At 42.8% G+C, this 21,997-nt stretch overlaps 1 protein-coding gene across 18 annotated transcripts in view; it reads right to left on the reverse strand.

The window, feature by feature from the left end:
- Positions 1 to 264: 264 nt before the first annotated feature.
- RBFOX2 (RNA binding fox-1 homolog 2) overlaps positions 265 to 21,997 on the reverse strand; it is a 164,735-nt gene continuing 143,002 nt past the window's right edge. For 6 of the 18 annotated variants that reach the window (XM_056510455.1, XM_056510452.1, XM_056510512.1 and 3 more), the window contains 8 exons: positions 19,427 to 19,487; positions 17,024 to 17,077; positions 16,797 to 16,889; positions 15,565 to 15,697; positions 7,600 to 7,642; positions 2,580 to 2,668; positions 1,610 to 1,682; positions 265 to 506 (listed from right to left, as the gene is read on the reverse strand). In XM_056510455.1, the coding sequence (XP_056366430.1) occupies positions 462 to 506; positions 1,610 to 1,682; positions 2,580 to 2,668; positions 7,600 to 7,642; positions 15,565 to 15,697; positions 16,797 to 16,889; positions 17,024 to 17,077; positions 19,427 to 19,487 (591 nt within the window). In that variant the 3' untranslated portion in view covers positions 265 to 461. Of the gene's footprint in view, positions 507 to 1,609; positions 1,683 to 2,579; positions 2,669 to 7,599; positions 7,643 to 7,852; positions 7,977 to 10,219; positions 10,260 to 11,960; positions 12,019 to 15,564; positions 15,698 to 16,796; positions 16,890 to 17,023; positions 17,078 to 19,426; positions 19,488 to 21,997 lie in introns of those variants that run through there. The other 12 variants (XM_056510456.1, XM_056510453.1, XM_056510520.1 and 9 more) reach the window with 7 other exon arrangements.

Below are 21,997 nucleotides of genomic sequence, written 5' to 3' on the forward strand. Positions count from 1 at the left end.
AAGCACCAGACCCAGGGAAGTAACTCTGTCTGCGTGTTCCTGATTAATTGCATGATATCAGTTTCTAACAGCTTTCCTTATCACTAATCGCCTTTTCCGTGATTGGTAGGATAAGCTATGCACCAACATACAGACACGGAAATGCATTATTTTTACCACAGTTAAAAAAACCCCAAAAATAAAATCCAAAAAACAAACAAACAACAAAAAAAAAAGAAAAAAAAAAAAAAAAAAAAAAAAAGCACAATCTTTGGAACAAAAGAATTAAAGGCAGAAATTTAAAGGAAAAAAAATACATATTCAAAGAACATAGTGAGGTATAAAAAAGTATTTTCTCTTTTGTTTTTTTTTTTTGTTTTTCCTCCTCGACTTGCTATAGAGTTCCTCTACTAGTAAATATTGCAATAGCCAGGCCTCATGAACTGGGGGGGCTGTCCCACTTGCAGGGGGCTCACGTCACTTCAGTAGGGGGCAAATCGGCTGTAGCCACCTCGGTATAAACTCGCCTGTAGAAATGAAATGGGAGAAGAAAAGGTTGTTAGGAGGAGAACTGTGAAGAGATACCCAGGACAGCACCCAAATGCTTTCTGGAAGGACCTGTCCTGGCACTGACCCACCACCATCAGCACCTCTAAGAAGCAAGAGAGAACTCTGCCTGCAAAACCAAAGATGTGGCTCAGGAGGGCATGCTCATGGCCAGCCAGCTGGAGGTGAAGTTTGGCAAGTCTTGGTGGAAGGGAATTCAGTACCAGAGAGGGGACTCACCAGTCCTAATCTCAAGCCAGTTGTCCAGGCTGCCTTTATAGACTGCGGAGACCAGGACCTCTAGGATGCTCTTCACCTCACCTCAAGGTAAAGGTCTAAAATAGATATGATGACTGGGTATCCTAGAATTACCTGTTTTTCCCTCATTGACCCTAAAGAGAATCCACATAATGAGCTGAGGCTGAAATGGAGGTGCTACACTGCAGATATCTATTTTTAGGTGTCTTTTTCTCTGAGCACATTTGTATTCCAGCCTTTGCAACAACACAGATACTGAGCTGGCTAGCAGATGGGCAAGCATGTGTTTTCAGCAAGCTGCTCCACTCCCCTCTGATGCCAGCATACCTCATCCTGCCCTTGTGTAACTACTGCTGGCAAGCAGGACACCGCATCCTTCCACTAGTGCAGGAGGGAACCCAGTGAAGCAGCTTTGATGCAAGATGGCACAAGAACAACTTATTCCCTTGCTTCCTAGAACTGAAAATGGCAAAAAAGGGTACCCTGAATCTCTAACTATTGCTGATTTTTGCTCTATGTATCACTTCAATACAGTTCTACTGATTCAACAACAGTGTTCTGGCTCCTGGGAGTTCTGTTTGCTTTTCATTTTTCATTGTACTAGATGATGTGCAAGACCAAGTAATAACTGGTCTCCTACAGCCTGGTTCCTTTCTTAGTGCATACATAGATATGAATGGGGAACAACTGGGAACCCAGCACTGTGGCTAAAGACCTCCTCCCTCAACAAAGACATTTTTCTGGGTGAGGTTTCATTGCATGATACCCAGTGGCTGTTCCCCTTGCTGGAAATGAGAAACAGCACAAGAAAGAAAATCCCACTTACCACAGCGCCAACTCCGTAGCTAGCGGCAGGGGCAAGGGCATGGTAAGGATCTGCTGTGTACACCCTGCCATAACTAAAGAGAGGGAGAAAAGATATAAAAAGAAAAAAAAAAAAGAGTCACTTGAGTGGGGCAGAGAAACAGCTGTCTGACCACAGGTAATGGAAGCAGCAGCATGCCCTTGCACACACATGTATGCATCCATGCACACCAGGCAGCTCCTCTGCAGAGAGATCCTATGGGCATGCTGCCATGCATTGTATGAGATGGGCTAGAGAACGGCGTGCCAGGAGGAATGTGGCACAGACCATGAGCCTGACCTGCAGGGAAGAGGTCAGCATCTTTGAAATGTCAGCTAGTGCATCCCTTACCTTTGGGTGATTGCGTGATGCAATTAGGGCAGAGAGTGACTGCTGGCACTAGTGCTACTGGCACAGTAACAGCTGCTAAATGGAAAGCAGTGAGGGATTCTCCACTATGAGATGAGTATAAACTTTAATGTGCTAGGATTAAAACATGGCCTCATTGCACAGGCAATGAAAAATCTTAAGGCAAGCACTCCAATGGAAACAATCCTTTCTATCTATTCAGATGCATGTTAAGGCATCCTAGAGCACTGCATGAGCTGAGTCATTTTTACTTTACGATGGGGAAACAAACACACCCAGTGAGTAAGTAACCTGCCCAAAGCCAGATCTCTGACTCTGAGGCAGTAACCACGCTGCCTGCTTGGTGCAGAGGAGAATCACAAGGCTAGGGAAGAGGCCAGGATTTGTGCCAGCTCACACACTGAGGGCAATACCGTCCAGGAGCAGAGACAAACCGTGCATTCTTGCGTGTTGGGCGGTGCATGCACGCGCATGCGAGTGCGGGTAAGACAAAGAAAGAAGCAGAAGTTCTGTGATGGACCAATGCTCCTTGAATCCCTGGGCACAGCAAGCTAGCCCCCATGGACACCTCTCCCTTACATACCCATCGCTGTAAGCTGCTGCAGCGGCTGCAGCGGCCGTGGCTGCTGTTGCAGTAGCAGGCTGTGCATATCTGTAGGCTGCATATCCACCCTGCAGGAGAGAAGAGAACTGACTTTACAGATACCTGTCCACCCATGCAGAGCATAAAAAAAAAAAAAAAATTTAAAAAAGTCACACACATCACAAGGAGAGGAAGTGTTTCAAACTGCATCAGCTCCCATGTCATGTCTATTGCAACCATCACCCATTAAGTCATGTCCCTTTCCTTAGAGGGACCAGGGAGGCCCTTCATTACCCTCTTTAGCAAAAGGATTGCACTAAAGGAAGACTGAGTATTGTTACAACCCTACAGAAGATGCAATTTGGCATGGATGAAATGGAAACCATGAAAGACCTGGAATCTTTCATGTAAGGAAATTTTTATGGCACCTTCCTCTTAAAGAGGGGAATCAGAGGTGGACACTTTCTATGAAGTATTTTAGAAAGGGGACAATTCAGAGAAATTCCTACTTTTTTTTTTTTTTTTTTTTTAACCCTATCTCTTCTACAGCCAGGAAAACCCAAAGGGCTAGAATTTAATTGGATCCACAAGTGCAGAAGTATCAATAGCCAGAGAAAGTGAAAAGCAATCAGGAAAAGATTATCAGAGAAGACAGTCCCTGGTGGTTTCAGGGCTGTCAACAAGCAAACCAATATTGAGGCCAACCAGACTGTTCTCCCCTCCTCTCCATATGAGGAAACAGGTCAAGGGAAAGTATGCCAGAACAGTCTGTTCTGCTGCTGTATTTCTGCCCATGCTACACACCTGTAGCAAAGGTGATCAGAGGTAGTTACTAAAAATGTACTTAACAGCTGTGTTGTCAAAAAGTGAATTCTGACTCAGAGAAGACCTGTGAGCCTCCTCCTGGAACTCCCACAAGGAGCTCTTGGGGCAGAGCAAGGCCTGCAGTACTGGAAGACCAAGGCCAGGGACAAAGGTGGCACAGCAGGCAGCAAAGAGGGCTCTGAAGTCCTGGTTAGATCTTTATTGTATTTCTTAACACAATCTTTTTAAAAAGGGGGTGAAGGCTTGGTAAAGGAACCATAGTTTTGACTTTCTAGAAACACAATGAGCCATAAAAAAAATCAGAAAATTCCAGATTGCTTCTGGATTTTTAAATTTTTTTCCTTTTTCTTCCAATTGACATTTCAGGGTTTGAAGGACCAGAAGGCAGAGTTAGGCTCTTCACCTCCAGAATCAGTTCAACATACCTCTATCACTTCTTCCCTATTTATCTTTTGCATACGTGTAACTGAGAGTATAAGATCAGCTCCACTACAGAACTGTGTCTTTGCTCAACAGTGCTCAATCTGGACCTGGGTAGTTTTTAAATTCGAAGTAATAATTTTAAATTAATATTGGTTTCTTTTGTGTGGCCTGCATTAACCCTGTGAAGGCTAATGTGCTATCCAAAACATATTTGCAGACCCTTTCCTACTCCAGAGAAAAGAGTCCTGCAGCCTCTTCAATATTTTAGTTAACAGGAGAAAAAGCAACACAGATCTACATCTGTGAAAACATCACGACAGGGCCTGGAAATGTTACAGTTTAGCCCTTTTAACTTCACCTAGCTGTTTCAAATCCTGCATTTTGGACTGATGGTTTGGGGATGTTTAGCTTGGTTTTGCCATGCTATTATTGCACCATCGTGTAAAACATGACACAGGCAAGAGGAACGAGGTGCAGCCTTAATCCAAATCAAACCCTCATTAACCTCACCAAATCAAGATAAAACTTTGTATCAATGTGATTGCAGTATTCCCCTTGGGCTGTGAGCTTCCCAAACCCTTGGTCTGACACATGGGCACAGTGTAGGAGGCTTTTCTCCAGGCACTACCCTCCACAGGGATGGCCTCAGGATGCACTCTTGATTCCCACACTTCCACACTTGCCAGTCACATTTCAGACCAGAAGTTGCTTCAAACATGCCTGGCACATACTCTGAACATGACAGCAAGATGCAGTTTGAAACCAAAAATGCTTATCATATAATTCTCTTTTAACTCATGTCTCTCATAAAGGAAAACGAAACAGAACCAAAACAAACCAAAACAAACAAAAAAAAAAAAAAAAAAAAAAAAAAAGAAGAAGAAAAGAAGGGTTGGAATCAGGTGAGGGAGGGGGAATGGAGTAACATTTATTAATCAAAATTAAAAACTAAGCATGCTGACATCTGGAGCTAGAACAACCAGCAAAGTCACCACGTTCAGACTCATATTGGCTAGTTCTATCTATCCCAGCATTCTCTTGGGACAGCAGTTCGCCCTAGGCTCTACCACAAGCTCAGTGAAGTACACAGCCTCAAGTACTAGAGCGTGCAGCCACAACAACCTGCTATTACGGAAACAGTCAGTCACCACTGGAGTTAACATTCCAACCTTAACGAGTCCCGCAGCACCCGCCCTCGCCCCCCGGAATGGCTCCCACCCTAGCCCTGTCCCACACCACAATGTTAATAATTATAACAAGCAATAACCCATCTGTTATATCAGAGAAGGGAACAGAGACTCCACTGAGAGATTTAGAGCGGGATGTTAACATTTCTTCAGTCAACTGCACAACAAACAAAAAAAAACAAAACAAAACAAAACAAAAAAACAGGAGAAATAATTCATTGGAGAAATGAAGTTAAGAAATAGCTGACGTGTATTGCTTTTTAACCATGCACTGATGCAAAATTGAAGCTACTGGTTATTTTAAAAAGGAAAATTAAAAAATTAAAAATAAAATAAAAATCTCAGGGTAGAGGTACACACGTACAGGCAGACCTGCTCATTTCAAAGCAATCTGCAAAGCTTACTTATGTGTACTTCAAATAAAACCAAAAATGGGTATCATAATGGTCATGGTGCATTCCTGTCATAGGAGCAATGAGCGTGGACAGCTGGGAGATTTCTGAGACAGGGATGTATTTAGCATGACCAGCAGGTCCAAATACACCAAAACAGGGTGAAGGAAAGAAGAAGAACTGTTGCAGATACTTTGTTTTTTCATAAATCCTTTCACCAAGCTCTGGGATCATACAGAGCAGACACTGTATAGGTTGCCTTACCCAGCTGATGCTCCTGTTCTCCATAACCCAGGATCCACCTATATAATTCAATAAATGCATCTAAAGCCTGTTCAGTTTGTCCAATGCACCAGATATTTTCTCCTGATATTCCTGTTCACACAAAACTTTTAAGTGATATGCAGAGCTCATCCACAAGTTCAGTTGCAGGGTCCCTAGTGACTTCTGGTACCACCCACTTCAGGTAGTCCAGGAAATATAAATTATAACACCATAGAGCATCTGCAACCACAGCAACAAAGAGAAAAAAATGTGTTTCCAAATGAAGGAAATAATTTATTTAAAAAAAAAAAAAAAAAAAGAAAAAAGAAAAGAAAAAAAAAAAAAAGGCCCTGACCAGCTTCAACACATTCCTTCAGTGCCACAGCCAAACTGCAACAGAAGAAACCACTGAGTGGCATAGTGCCTGAAACTCAGGACAGCCATGCAAACTCCCACTCCACCTATTTGATTCCACAGGGACAGGTTACCCATACAGGTTCAGTTTTTTAAAATCTTTAGTCTCATTTCAAAAGAAGTAAATGTGGCTGAGCATCTTGCAAAGATGTTATGTCAGAGAGGTTTCTATCAATGGGGCAATTTAATTGCTGCCTCCATAAGGAAATGGGAACTAGTGAGAAGGTTTATGCATTTTTACTGGGCATTAAAAACAACCAAAAGAACTGTGTAAATCAAGATTAGGCATTTTTGGTACAGGCTTTTGAATTGTCTGGGGAGCACGTGAGAGAAATGAACACCAGCCTAAATGCTGCTTATCTTTCTTTTCTGTCTATCAGCCTTCCAGTCTTCCTGAGGCTATGCTGGATCCCTTTCCCCAGGTACTGCTTGAGCCTACAGACCTGAGCTGTCAAACAGCTGTATTGCTTGGGTTTGAACAAAAGCCCAAATTTAAAATTACTCTTCCGTGATGTTACTGTCCTTGGCTCATCAACAAAGCAATATTTTCTTTTAAATTCCTTCTTTAACATTAGATGACAGCTTTTTCAGTACTGTCTTATATTTTCTGAAATAAGACAAACATGGAAAAACAACACATACAGGAAGCCGCAATCCCTACTAAAGCAGCATTCCAATTACTGAGTGTGTTAATGAAAATAGATTAGCATTTTATAAAGTTCAGCTCAAGTACATCTTCGCCTCCATTCTTCAAGTCCATATCAGGTGGTCAATCCAACGAGCAAGAGTAAATCCAAAACTACAGCTTACTATGCCAGTGTGGTATAAACCTCCCTTTTCTTTTTCCCTTCCTGCCTTAGAAGGGCACACAAAGTATGTCACTGCCCTCTTTGCTCCAAAGAGCCTTTCTGCCCCTAGGACACAAGCGCGTCCAAAACCCCAGAAAAATGTGTAACTCATGGTACCAGTTAGGTACATTTTATTGCTTGCCAGGTTTAGGCAGCAAGCCCAATTTTAGGATCTTTTATTTGTTATCTCTCAGATGTGTCTTCTCCATCCCTATACTTCCATAAAACAGAAGTTAAGAAGCAGAAAGGGCTAGACCCGCTTCTGGTATTTCTGTATTAGAAGGGTGGCATATGTGCACCAGGAATGAGCATGAATGAATTAGAAAAGGTGACAGGACAACGGTGTCCATTGCAGCAGGTGCTTCTACATGGTAATGGGACAAGCATGACCTTGTTAACCCTTCCACTGAATTCAAGTTTTGTTGGTTTTTAGTTTTTTGTTGGTTTTTGTTTGGTTTTTTTATTTTGAGTGAAACGCCACTTGGTATGAAATCTGGACACACGCCACCCTGCTACAGCAGGGGCTTGGCTCACATGTGAGTCTGCGCTGCTCTAAAAAAGCCTCTGTTCCCATCTCTAATGTGGTGCTGGAATGGTTAGTATAATTCAGTTTTTTCCACTGCAATCCACAATCTGATTGGTTGGCAGGTCACACTGGCACTCCTACCTGAGGTATTTTAGCGCTAATGATTGGTTCCTGTAAGACTATTCTATAACAGAACACAGGAAGAGCAGTTCAAAAAAACACAGCTGTGGAAAGAAACAATCATACAAACAGCCCACAGCGGGGCTCACCAGCCTTTTCTTTCCAGTGGATGCAAGCACGCTTTTCACAGGCAGGAGCAGTCTTCGCACGGGTGGGTTTGTTTGGGTTTCCCCCCCCGCCACCCAGATTGACCCCATTGTAGAAGAAAGATAACCTTTCTTATGATCCGAAATGAAGCCCTCTGCATCCTGGGGCAGGTTGTTTTATCAATTCAGGTGTCTTGCCAGAGTGGGACGCATCCAACAACAGATGGAATGCCTTCTTCACAGAAGAAATGGCTAGCAGGATGGTTGCCCCAGGAAAGAAAAAAGGAGTGAGGAAAAGGAGGAGGAGGAAAATGAGAAATCGGTGCATAGCATATATGCAGAAAAAGCAGCCCAAACTTGGGACACTTCCCTTTCATCTCGCCTACCATTAACCACTCCCTGCCAGCTCAGCTCCTCTCCACAATCCTACAGACTCAGAAGTCTTAAGAGAACCTTGATTTAACTTCCCCCAGTCCTAACTGAAGTATCCTCTGCCATACCTTCCAGAATCTCGGTAAACCTATCACAGCAACCACAGGGATGGAAGCACTGCAGTGAAAAGCACAACAAATCACTGAGACACAGGGACACTAAAGTCATTCCACCCGTGCCAAGAAAATTATTTGGAAGGGCAACTTCAAGTTTGGATAATGGTAACCTTTTCCTGAGCTCCACTGGAAGGCTCTGGCCAGCAATAACATAGGAAAAAGCACCACCATCTACTTTGATGCAGTCCTCTCTTCTATCATCCTGCTTTCTGACAGTGACAGCGCTGCCACCAACAGCAAAGTCATCAGAAATCCACCTAAATGGCTCTAACCTGACCTGGGGGCTTGGCTTTGTGGGTACCGCTCTGCAGCACCAAGCAGTTACAGGTATCTTCAGTGCTGCAGTTTCTGTCCTTACTTGTTAAATAAGCCTCTCCTCCCCAACAAAAGCTCTGAAGGAGCTTTCTCAAAAAGAAATAGGGAGTAACCCTGGCCAGTCATCCCTTTCAACATGGCAGACTTTTATGTGCCACACTCTGTGGGAAGAGGCACTAAGCACCATTCATTTTCTTGATTACTTGCCACAGCCAAGTCAGCGTCTGCAAAGGTAATGTTTTAGGAGTTAGGCAGGAAAACCCTGAACCTTCTGTAGTCCTTGACACAGCTTTATAAAGAAACACTTGACTAGGCAGATCAATCTTTAAGGGACTGCACGCACGATAGTACATGGAAGAGTGGAAAAATGCATGCAGTTCTCTCTGTCTCAGAGAGCACATCTTCCAACTGCTGTACCTGGGCTGGAAAAAGCACCTGTCCAGAACTTGATCCTCCATAAAAGCCAACAAAATCCAAAAGCTAGTCCATCCATTATCCTGAGTCTAACCCCAGGGTCCTCTTTATAAATGTCAGGAATAGCACCTTCAAAGGAGCAGGAATGTGAAATTCATGCTGACAATTGTGCCACTACCCAAACTATACAAACCTTCCCAGCTCCAGAGAGCTATGACCTACAATACCACAACTGGCAACTCTGATAAAGCCAGGCAGGCCATGAGCTGCAGTGGCAGTTGTGGCCCTGAACATTTTTGCTTTGAAAGGCAAGTTCCTGCTCTGCAACAGCTCTCCCTTGGAGACGAGAGCACTTTTCTCGCTGGGCAGTTCAAATACCTCCATCCACAACCCACCTATGTAGACACAGACACCCTGGAGATTTGCAATACAGACTGACTGGGTAGGACAAAGACAATGACAGGACAAAGTCTCCCGTGGTATCACAGCTAATTCCCAAACAGGAGGAGGCTGCTGACTCTTCTAACCGAACATCTCCAAATATTTGTACTTTACAATTCCCTGAAGAGGGGAGAGAATCTAGCCTATTTAGGTGCCATTCCTACCAGCAAAATGAGATGTCAGATTTCACTCTAGCATCTCAGCCTCCATTTTTAATCAGTCCCAGTGTCTTCCCCAAAGGGATAATCTCCACATCCCAGTGGCACATGAACATTTTTAAACATACAACTTGTTCACTGTCGTGTGGGCTGCACAAATCAAACCTGAAAGGGCCCCAAGAGGGAAGAGAAAGGGGAGGGAAGAGGGGGAGAAGGAAAGGGAAGGTCTGAGGCTAAACCAGTCCTGTTATTTTTATATCCAAATTATGCAAATGAGAGAAGTGTTGAGAGAAATTTTAATTTGCTAATCATCTCTCAGGTTGATTAGTACCAGTGTGCATGTGGGGGACAGGACACCCAATAAACTGACCCTGGCAATGATCAGGAAACCCAAAGGCTTAGGTCTTGCACCCAGGGGCAAGCGCAGTGACAGAGAAGCATGCTTGCATTCCTAAATATATAAATATATATATCCACAAGGAAGAAGAAAATTAAAGTAAATGATATTTTAAAAACCAAACCAAACCAAACGAACAAACCAAAAGAAAAAGAAAAAAAAACAAAAAAAGGCTGGCTTGTCAGGGGTTGGGGACAAGAAGGCTCCGGTGTGTGTACTTACATAGAGGTCAGCACCGTAAAATCCGTCCTGGTAAACCACACTGCAGAAAATCCACACAAAAACAAAACAAAAAAACAAAACAAAAAAAAAAACAAACAAAAAACAAAAGAACAGAAAACACATTCCGGTTATTGAGGACGGCAGCATGCACATGCGTTTTACACAGGCAGGTGATGTATGAATCCACAACCTGGGCTTTTGGCAGGAGCAAATCAGCAAGAGAATGTGTGTGCGCACGCACGGCTCCAAGTCATCTTCCATGGCATGCAAAGGGGGAAGGGGTGGGCACAGGGGGAGACAGTATGCGAAGGAGAGAGGGAGGGGAGCCACCATCTTGTACAGTAAATATTGACTCAAAAAGATCTGACGTCCTGAAGAGAGACACAAGGGTTTAGAAACCTCCACTCTGGTTATTCTCCTGGAATGATTTTAGTTACCCCCTAAAACATATGGAAACATTGGCTTCATGATGTGGGCTTGTGAAATTGAGGAGCCCCTCACAGAAGGCATCCCAGGGGAGCTGGAGTCACCTTTGTCAGGAAGTGTGGTTCAGAGACTTGTGCCTGATTACATTTTTCAGGCTTTCCAGGGCTGCATGACTTTTGTTTCTGACATCCATACATCACCTGCTTTTACCCTGCACATTAGACATGCGATAAGATTTGGCTGATCACACAAGCATGCAAAGTATTATTATTCAGCATCTTAAAGAACCGATGCAACACCTCAGGAAAACAAGTCAATCAATTCTGATCAAAGTAAACACAGAGAAATGTAATTGAAAAGAAAAAACCAAAAATACCCACAATGCATTGCTTTCACAAGCAGAGATAATGAGCTAAAAAGGTTAGGTGACTGATCCAAGATCTGAAAATTGAAAGGTGCAGTGGGAGTCCCTGGTAGTAATGACATATTCCATAGCAGAGAGGAGCAACTGGAAGGGTTTCCATGGGATGGTGCTTTTTCTGCTTTGAGCCATAGTTTTGTTTCTCTCAGAACTTCAAGCACAGAAACTGTTAAACAGAGCCTGGGGTTCCCAAATAGCTGCTCTTACCAGAGTATTCACTAGTGTAAGACTACACAGCTCACTCTGGGGACAGGGATTGGGGAAGGATGAGGAAGGAAGAGAGGGGATGCCCCCCCACCCATTTGAGTTCAGCGTGTGCTTCACATACTGAGGAATTTCCTCCAGCTTTGTCCTCTGAAGAGCTCCACACAAACTTGCTCAAGGCTTTAACCCCACCATCTGTGACATTCATGGATCTGATGTGCATGACTTACCCATAGCATTAAGGAAAAAGAAGGTATGGAACACTAGCTATTCTTTTGACTATCATTTTTTACTCATCAGATGGAACGTAAAATGCTGCCAAGAGCCTGCCACCCTCAGACACCCACCTATTGTAAGGCACACACACACAAAAAAAGCCCAGCAGATCTTGCCAAAATTCTGCATGCTATTACTAAAAAAATAAAACAACAAAAAAAATCTTGCAGTGTTAGCTACTGCTTGGATAATTTAGTCTTGCTGCCTTCCCCAGGAAAAGTACACTCCATTCCCAATGGACAAAGTTACTGTAGTCTCCAAGAGCGCTGGGAGCAGGTATGAAGATAGAGACCCTTGTTAGAGGAAGAGGGGAGCCACTTCAGCAGGGAGAAGCAGGCCATAAGATCATGTTTGTTGAAGCTAAATTTTTACAACCACATAACAAAGAGTTTGGCTCCTGGGGCAGTGACTTACATTGCTGGGTTCTCTATCTAGGACCAGGAGTGTTTTAGCAGTGATACTCCACCTGCTCCTGCAGGAAAGGCAAATGCACGACAGAGGAAGTGACTTGGTTTATGAACAGGTTAGCAGTTTTAACAGTTATTCCAAACACAATCAGTTGGATGAACATAAGCATTACCACATTGGATCAGGCCACTATTTCTGTCAGCAAGAGATGCTAGCATCAGCTCTCCAGAGAAAACTGCAAGGAACACTAACAACAGATAAGAGTAAGACTTCCTGGATCCAAACACCCAAACACACGTGAATCCTGCATCTCTTCTTTAGTTATGATTTGACTGACATTAACTTCCAGGGCTGAAACTTAGCAAGGTTTATTTCTATGGTAGAATATCCATATTTGGGATTCTTAATGCTAGCAAAAGCTGAGAAAATTCCTTCATCTGAAAACCACATTCTGGTTATGTAGCTTGACCAGAAGTATAAAACAGTCTGGTAGCCAGTCAAATCTTGGTGCAATCTGTAAAAAGTCTACTAGCCAAGCTAAAACACATCCAAGGGAAAAAGAAATAGGCTTGTTTTGTAAAGTAGCCAGCATATCATTTAGGTGTACCAACAGCTGACTGTTGTAAAAGGAACAAAAAAATACTTCAAACCCTCAAAGCTCTCTGCTGCCCTGTATCTAGTCTATCTACTTTGGCTTCAAATCAGTGAATCTCATATATATTTACACTCCTAGATGAAATTATTCTTTACTATGGCAAGCCTATTCCTCACATTAAACCCTATTTAATGACCATGCACAAGTCAATGACTAACCTACAGTTTGAGAAATAAAATTTATCAAGCTTATTTTGCTTTGAGAGTTTTACAGTAGGTGAGTTTTTTTCAGACTGTCTAGATTTTTACAGCTTTTGGTCTGAAGTGTTATTTGTTACCACTTTCATTTAAAAGCTTGGCTGCTACAAATCAGGGCAATATTCCAGAACAGTTTTTACCCGTGCTATGTATCAGAGGTTATAATGTCTCCTTATTTCCACCAAGTGGCACCTCTGCTAAAACTGAAGGTTGCACTGTGTTCAATGTCAGGTTTAGGTGACTTATCTAACATAACCTCCAATAGTCTAATAGTTGCTTTCCAAGTTAACAAAAACCTTCTCTGGATAAATAACCATGGCCATACATAAGTATGGGCATTCCACATATGCATTAGCAAATCTTGAGTTCTTAAATAAGTATTAAAATTATTAAGAACTATGATTTCTTGCACCTTCCTCTGGTTTAGCACTTGACACTGTCAAAACTTATTCTAACCTGGATGGTGCTCAGGTCTGATCCAGTATGGCAATACCAATGAGCTTTTATTAATCTACATTCTGTATTTTTAAAATTCTGCTAAGCTCTCAAATGCAGTGATACCATTAAGTTTTGTAACTTAAAACTTAAACACGACTGAAGTTTGTGAAAACCAATTCCTTCTATCAGGTTTGAGTTAACCTGCAGCTTACTTTACTGTCTTCTTCCACATTACTCACTATGTCTTGGTCATTCATGTTGCTGACTGATCTTATGATGTCATCTTTCCACTGGCCAGGAAGAAAGTAACAGATGGAGGGGAAGGTGTCAGGAAGGTGTGCCTGTCCCTGATACCATGGAGATCAACAGTGCTCACATGGAGTGGCAGCTGTCCTAGAGGTTACTGCAACAGGAATTGAATAGCACATTTTGTATTATTCTACTAGGAATCAAATTTGTTCTACTAAGTATCTTGCAGAGACTCAGACTATGATGACAAAAAAACACCAGTAGCAGTTAATTACATCCCAGTGCTTGGGACTAGGGACAGTTCTGGGCCTCTGTGAATCTGCCTTGCTTACTGGTGCCCTCTAAATGTTTACTAGCTAGAATGCTGCCCATGAAGACATGGGATCAGTCAGCAGGGTCAGAAAAATTCAGTGTAATACCAGTAAACAGACATGAGATGGTATTTGGAAGGGCTGATCATTGGAGCCTGGCCCATATTTCAAATGAAAAGAAACCTTTTAGATGGGACTCAGGCTGGATTTAGATCAAAGACAAGGCCCTCCCAGTGCCCCACTTGTGACAGCCTCTGGTGAGGAATGCTGTTACTCCCAGGGATGAAAAGCACATTCCCCCTCCCTGGTGCAAATACTTAATGTTCTGCTAGACGGCAGCACTTAGCTCAGCTTTGCTGCCTTGTTTCACTGTGAGCACTCCCCAGTAAAACTGGACTGGGCCATTTTTAGAGCAATAGACAGACAAGTTGCAGGTCAGAGGCTATGGTTAGAGGATAGAGAATGTAAACTAGGAGTGGTGGCAAAAAACTGGATTTGGAAACCCAGAAGAAACACCCTGTTCGGAAGACCAGTGTTTAGACAAGAGGTTTCATTTAAAATCTTCTGGCGAATTAAATACAAACATTGCCAAAATTGCCAAAGAGCAAATCTGGACAGATACATGACCACTGCAACTTGCTTCCTGCAGCTCCACTTTAAATATCAGACTAGACTTTAAAAGGGTCACAGTAGTTCTCATCACTTAATCTGCTACAGAAGGTATTCTGAGCTTATCCAGCATACATCAGGCTAGCTCCCTGCACTGATATGTATGGATTCCACTTTCCTTTTCAATAAAAGATTCATGATTTTTTCTTCCCCTTTGGGCCTAGTGTAATGGAAAAGGGTCAGTCCACATCTCTGTGTTGGAGGATTCGTTTTTACTCCTGCTCTGAGAACACTGCCTGGAAAATATGGCAAGTAGAACTCCAGAGATAATACGATTAAAGCATCCTCAAAATCAAAAACGAAACAAAAAAAAGAAGACAGTTTGGAAGGGACTTGCTGATTTATCTGTCATTCCATCACATTTAAAGAAACCAACAAAAATCCAAAACAAAACTCAAATACAGACCTAGTTCCTTCTACTTTTAAACAGAGGAATACTCCTTTGTAACAGCATTTTTTGCACTGCATTACTAGTGAAAATCTGAGGGCAAAGAATGCTAAGGCCACACATTTGCCATTGCTTCATTGCATTATCATTCTCTCTACATCCCAAACTCTCCCAGCTTTAAATTAATGGACTTGATTAATCTTTGTTTTAAACCTTTTTAAACCGTCTCCAACAAAGAAAGCAAATCCATTGTGGGTAACTGGCTCTTCTGTGTCCTACTGCCAGATGGTGAGGCATGAAGGTAATGGATAATATTCCTCATTCCTGAATATGGAAACACAAATGGAGTACAAAGAGCAGAACCTTTTCAGGAATTTTAGATCTTCTCTTTGTGTCCTTCTCAGTAGCACTATAACATATTGGGTCAATGGATGACACATACCATATATAGACAAATTGAGAAATTATGAGAAGGAGCCCATCAGCACTTTAAGCTGTTGTGAGTAATGAAAATTATTTCAGTCAAGAACTTAACACAGAAAAATTTAGATTTGCCCCCACTGGATGCCATCACGTGCAGAATGCTCTGGCACTAGCACGATCTTGACTCTCACCATCCAGACAATTTTAGGGTTTTTTTGTTAACCGATTAGCTATTTGACACGGTTGTGCAGAGCACTGTGCTCCTGTGACCAGTGCTTACCCTGGGTAGGCAGGGATGGCCGTGGGAGGTACTGCCCGCACTGCCCCATACACCGTCCTTCCTCGGCCCCTCAGATGGGCGCCCCGAAATGCGGCGGCTGTGGTGGCTGCAGTTGGATAGGGGAAGCCTGGAACTATAAAGATAGATAAGGTGGAAGGTGAAAAGGATACAAGCTCCGACCCAGAGAACAGCCACCTGCTTCAAACAAAGTGACACAACAGCTCCACAGCGGTGGGACATTCGGCATCAATCCTGCAGAGGGACATGCTTATAACCCAGCAAGCATCCCATACATACTTCCTGCTACACCATGGCCTTTGGGGGAAGATAGGTTGCAGAGAGGTTTGGCATGCAAGAGGTTAATGTTTTGGCATGCCTTACCCACCCAAACAGGGCTCAAATCCCCCCACCTTTGGACACTGCCATGCAGTCCGGTTAGAGTCTGAGAAGCGCGGGGAGTTACTATCAATACAGCACGCAGTTCTTCCAAAACTGCAGAGGCTCTTTAAAATAATTTGTCAAGAGGCCCTTAAAGTCAACCAACTTACATCAGTCTCTTCCCTCCTTTCCCCTCCCACTCTTTGCCACCCAATCCTCTGTATGTTCATTTTAAAGCCTGAAAGACAAGATAGCCCATATAACAGCAGCAGCAATTTCCCATAAAGTGCCAGAGCCCACCTTCATTTAACAAGTGTGACCAACAACTGGCACCATATATAGGATGCCTCTATAATTACGCTTTAAACTGAAGTAAACTGGCTTGTGATCAAACTTTGTAAAACCTCAGAGGCATCTGTCACAAACAGACACTGAGCAGGAAGGAGTCCCAGGGCACAAACCCAACCCAGCATGCATCCAGGTGCATGCCACTAGGGGCCCTGCAGACCCGTGGTTTAGCAGCTTGTATAATATGTACTTTAGGGATTTGTCCATTTGGTTTCTTCAATTTCAGAACAGGGAGGGGGGCAAGGGAATGGCCTATTCCTCACACACACCCTCCCCTTGTTCTGTAGCCTCCTTGTCATTCAGAAAGACCCATTCAGCAGTACAGCAAGACACTGCAGATGAACAAGTTACAGCAGTTGCCCACTATACTTTAGCTCAAGGCAAACTCATTCCCAGCAAGACCCATCCTTTCAAGTATATATTATACAGACTGGAGAGAAGAAGTGTAACAGGTCATCATTAACTCAAGCACAGTGACAATACAGGGGCCATTTGGGGCTACTTACTGATTAAAGGAATGTAAGTGTTAATACCCCCCCTTCCTGACAGGGGCACTGCGGCGTCATTGCCCAGCGAGACATCTGCTTGAAAGCTGGATGCTAATTTAATTTTAAAAAGAATAAAAAACAAAAACAAAACCATAAAAAGGTTATAAAGAAACAGCAGATTAAGATCATAAACAAACACCACTGCAGTTAAATGGCAGAAGTGGAAGTGTCTACTTAAGCTCTACCTGCATATAACTCAGGGCCGTACACCGCTCCAACCACAGGACTCAACTTCCAACCTGAAACAACAAAGACTGCAGTGAATGCCAAAATCTACACCAAGAGAAGGAACGGGCAGCGTGGGTAGGGGGAATGGTCTCTTGCATGCGCCCCAGCTTCACATGCACAGCTCCTTCCAATTTCTGCTTTGCCTCAATCCCCCTTGGTGTAGATGGAGGCCAACTGCCTTTTCCTAATGTCAAGCTCTAGGTGCAGGTCGTTGTGTCAGAAGGAACAGAGGGAACAGCAAAACATCAGCTGATCCACAGCAGGCAGAGGCACTGCTGTGGGAATGCCAACTACCTTATATGCATATTTGCCATGAGCACCATGCAACCTGGCATTCCCTGCAGGAGCCTAGCTGCCAGCTCCTCCCTACTTTCACTGGGAACACTGCAGATCCAAGCCCTATCTAAAGCCACGGCCCAAACTGTCATCTCAGGCAAGTCCATCTACAGCCTTGAATTCTCAAAACACTCTTCTGTCTTGTCTGCTAGAGATCTGCTAAAAAGAAACAGTGTCTGCATTTTCTCATTAACTGCTCATAAAACCAAATCATTCTATTCATCTTACACTTTCTCTACCCTGTTATTTGAGTAATTCTTGTCTTCTTTATGCTGCTTTTCAGGTGAAAGCCTTCATAGAGAAATGATTTCAATATAATCTGGATAACTGGCAAAAACTGCAAATCATCAAGATAAAACCTAAAAGAGAATAGGGCTTAAAGAAGTATGAGTTGGTACATATATTCCCAGTCACATCTAGAAACCTATCTGTCTTTTCCCCCTCCATCTCTCTAATGGGGAAAAAAAGAGATATAAAGCTAACAATGTGATCTGGGTTGGCTTCCACAACGCATTCCTTTCAGGAAAGATCCCAGTTGTTCATCAGCTAGTAATCACAGAGGCATTTTTATTTAAATAAATCTATACGCTTCCTCTGTCTGGGAGCCCTGGTGCACTTGCTGAACTTTTAACACCTCTAACTACTCCAGAAGCCTTATCAACAACTATGTGAATTGCAGCCCATCAACACTATCCCTTCACCTGCTGACAGAGCAGGCTTCCTCTGCAAGTAGGCACACTGCTGCTGCACTGCTCACCTTGATGGCAAAACACTCCAGTGGTGGCAACGAGAGGTCTATCAACTCTCAAATTTAATAAAAGTCGTACAAACTTACTTGCCAGTATGCTTTAAGCCTGGTCTAATATTAAATTCTTTTGCATAGCTTTAAAACTGGCTTTAAACTGCTGGCTGCAAAACCAAAATATTGCTGTACATTATCACTTTCACAAGTAAGCTGAGTTTTGTTACCAGTCATATGCATGACATTTTATGCCCTTGTTTTCAGGACAATATACCATCAAAAACTCCTCGTTCTTTCCAGGTATTGTGACCCAGAATTCCTTTTGCTTTTTGCTTGGCTCTGTTTTGTCTGGCCTTTTGCTTGGCCCAGTTTCCCCAGTTCTGTACCCAAAGTAAGATTTACTTGCAGGGGGCCACTCAGTAAGTCAGCAGCAGAGCAACACAAAATATTTTTATCTTCTGAGTTTGGAGTCTTACTTTGTAATCAAAACAGATTCTCACACCAGAAACTCCCTGTATGCAGCTTTCTGCCATGATGAAACTGTTTGGGAACATTTTCACACCAAAAGGAACTTTGCTGTCTGTTTCAGGACAAGGACTTAGATTCAAAATCTTTATCAAAGCAGCATTCAGTTCTGCTGGGAGAATGACTTTTAATACTATATATGAAGTAAAATGACTGCACAGAGAATCACCAAGATATCCCAATGAAACAGGATTCTTCATTACCCAAACAACTTGGTCTTTCTCTGTTTAGGTTCACATGGAAAATTATTGAACACAGGCACAGTCTGAAACAAAAAGCAAGCAAACAAGCGGCGCAAAGGCTCTGCTTTGCTGGTTGCTTGGGGACAGCTGTACTTTTACAGAAAGAAGCTAAACAGAGCTATCTTAAGTTATTAAGATAATTATGCATCTTAAGTTATGTTTCTGCATTCATATTTAGGTATCTACCTAAATGGTGATGGCAGTGGGACACAGGCTTACTGCACATCCCACCATATAGAATCAGATTGCAGTAGGAGGCAGGCAACCCACTGGTCCTTGGCACCTTTACCCATTTTGGCTACACTGGCCATGTCCCTACTTCTCTCTGTCCACACTTCTTCATCTGGAAAATGGTATTTCCTCCACAAGAACTTTAGGGTTATACGGATGGTACAATGATACAAATTAGTTTGTGGGGTTTTATTGGTTTCTTTTGGTCCTGAGGAGAGGTCATGACTTTTCCCTTTTGTCTTTTTGCAAACGTTTCAGGTCATCATTAGTACAGTGTCTCTTACCATTTGCATAAGGTGTGACCATCTTCTTATTGGTCATCACTCTCGCAGTGGCATTGTTAACCTAAAAGCAAGAAAGGGGAGGGGGAGGAGAGGGAAGGAAGCACAGAAAGTTAGGGAAAATGGTGAAAAACTGTCAGATACCACACACACACACATACACACTATACTTCTCTGAGCAAAAAAAAAAAAATTAAACAGCTAATTTTACATGAATGCAATCTTTAAATTACTTTTAACAGTTGCCATTTAATTTAAAAAGTTACAGCTAAATGTGGCATTTTAAATTTATGCATTAAACAAAAGGCCAACGAGAGTAAAGTGCAGATTCTCCACCACCCTGCCATCCCTAGGCACAGGATTATTTACAGTCCAGTGATTGAAAGGGCAAAACCCTAGATGCTTTGCCAGGTTCTCTTTGAGAGGCAGGAATAATTTCTGCAGCCCAGGACAGGAGAGTTGAATCAGGTGATGCACAAGCTGACTTGTTTCTCAAGCTTACCACCGGAATTGGGGCCCAGCAGTTCACTGGCAGAACACCTGGGTAGAGAAAGGTAGCCTGGAGTCCCTCAGCATTAAACTTGAACTCCCAAGGCTTGAGGAAATCTCTGGAACATCACCAACTGTTTAGATGATCTACATTCACTGATTTACACCCACCATTTTCAGATCTTTTTCCAGGTTATTTTTTTCCTTGTCACAATTCTCATGGGACAAAAATAATATGTAGCATCAGACCTGGATTATTTTTGGGTTTACTGTGCCCTCCACCCTCTTTACAGAGCTCTGCATAGTTCCAAGTGGTTTGACTGCTCAAGCAAGTGGGGTGTTACTGCAGAGATGGTGCTGATAAAGAAAAGATGGGCCAGTCTGGAAGCCAAGTTACTGCAGCCCCGTGTCAGCCTCAAAGCTCTTGCAAGGAGTGTGAAGTCTTTATGTATCATCAATAATTTATCAAAACCCATGCCAAATGGGAATGGAGGCCGGGGTGAAGAAGAAAAAGAACGGATACAAAAATAGAAGCTGCCTGGGGTCCTTAAGATGTATGGATGGTGGGTGTACACAGGGTGGGGAGTCCAGAGCTACATTTTACTCTTGTTTCAGACCCAAAACAATAGAAATATTACACATTTAAAAAAGAAAGAATGGAAAACAACAATGATGAGACTGAGAGCATGCAGTTAAACACACACAGATAATAAAAAGAAAGAAAAAAAAACACACCACAATTGATTCAGAGGGTGGGGAGGGGAGGAGTGAGGGGATAGGGTCTCACAGACAATCATTAGATGGAGCGAGTGCCTGAAATCAGCTGCTACAGCAAAGTGCAACACAAGCACTTAAAGGAAAAATTGCCAGAACCAATCAGAAACCACCAATCAGCAAAGAGACCAACAGCTGCATTTAACTTAGTAAAGAAATAAACTGGGGAGGGGGCAGAAAGAAAAAGATAGAAAATAAACAGTAACAGCTACAAACAGGTCTCAGATAGAAAGAGCAGCAGAAAGAAGGGGCAGGAGAGAGAGAAGAGGAAATGGGTGCATTAATAAAAACCAGCCAAACTGGAGTTCAGTAACTCTGAGTAAGATGTGCAAGGGGAAATCACCATGAAGTCAGTAATCAAACAGCTCAGACTGCTACAAAACAATATGTACATCCAAAGTCCAGGCGGCATTACTCAACAGCATTGAAAATAAAAGGGGGAGAAGGGGAAGGAGGTGGGTGGGGACAACAAGTCAAATCACATTTCGTAGTGTTAATGTGAGATGGCAGATGGATTTTTTCTTTCTTAATTTTTTGTAATTTTAAGAAAAATTTAAAAAAAAAAAGAAAAAGAAAAAGCTTCTTCTCTAGCACTTTTGTTTCACTTACCGCCAACTCGTACCATCGCCAGCATTGTGTATAGTTACCATGGAAAGAGTGAGTCAAGTGAAGGGCCCTAAACGCTAAACCATCAGAAAGGGAAATAAAAAAAAACAAAACAAAACAGAAAAAAAAAAAAAAAAAAGGCAAAATATGCAGACATCTTACTCAAAAACGGCGGCTTTTTTGTTTCAATATTTGTACTTTTTGGTTTGTGTTTGTTTTTGTTTTTTTTTAAAGAAAGAAGGAGAGAGGGATGATGCCAGTTAGCCTTCAACACAGTGGAACACCAAAGTGGTCAACACCAGGCATGCCCAACATACGGCCATGATGGCCAGCCAACATTAACCCTTCCCTCCCCGGCGGCGAGAGCTAGCAAGCTTTTAGGATTAGCTTTCACCAAACCTATTCTTGACCATGGGAAGATCAAGAAACCAGCAGTGTGCATAGCACAGCCCACTCGGGGCTGCTGCCCCACGTGCCCCCACCCCTCCCACAGGCATCATCTCACACTTGCATGGAGGAGAACTGGCCTCAGAGGAAAGAGAGGATACTGGCTGGCCCCCTGCTTTCTTTTTTGGACACAGAGTTAGAAGTTGGAAAGTACTCTTTCAGTTAGTTTTGTTCAGGCCTGGTAACAGGAAATCGGAGCCTCTCAAACTGAAGCAAAGGAAAAATCAAGACAGCAGAAGGGCAAAAATTTGGAGTGGG

This window comes from Oenanthe melanoleuca, chromosome 1A (assembly GCF_029582105.1).
Source record: "Oenanthe melanoleuca isolate GR-GAL-2019-014 chromosome 1A, OMel1.0, whole genome shotgun sequence".
NCBI classification, from domain to species: domain Eukaryota; kingdom Metazoa; phylum Chordata; class Aves; order Passeriformes; family Muscicapidae; genus Oenanthe; species Oenanthe melanoleuca.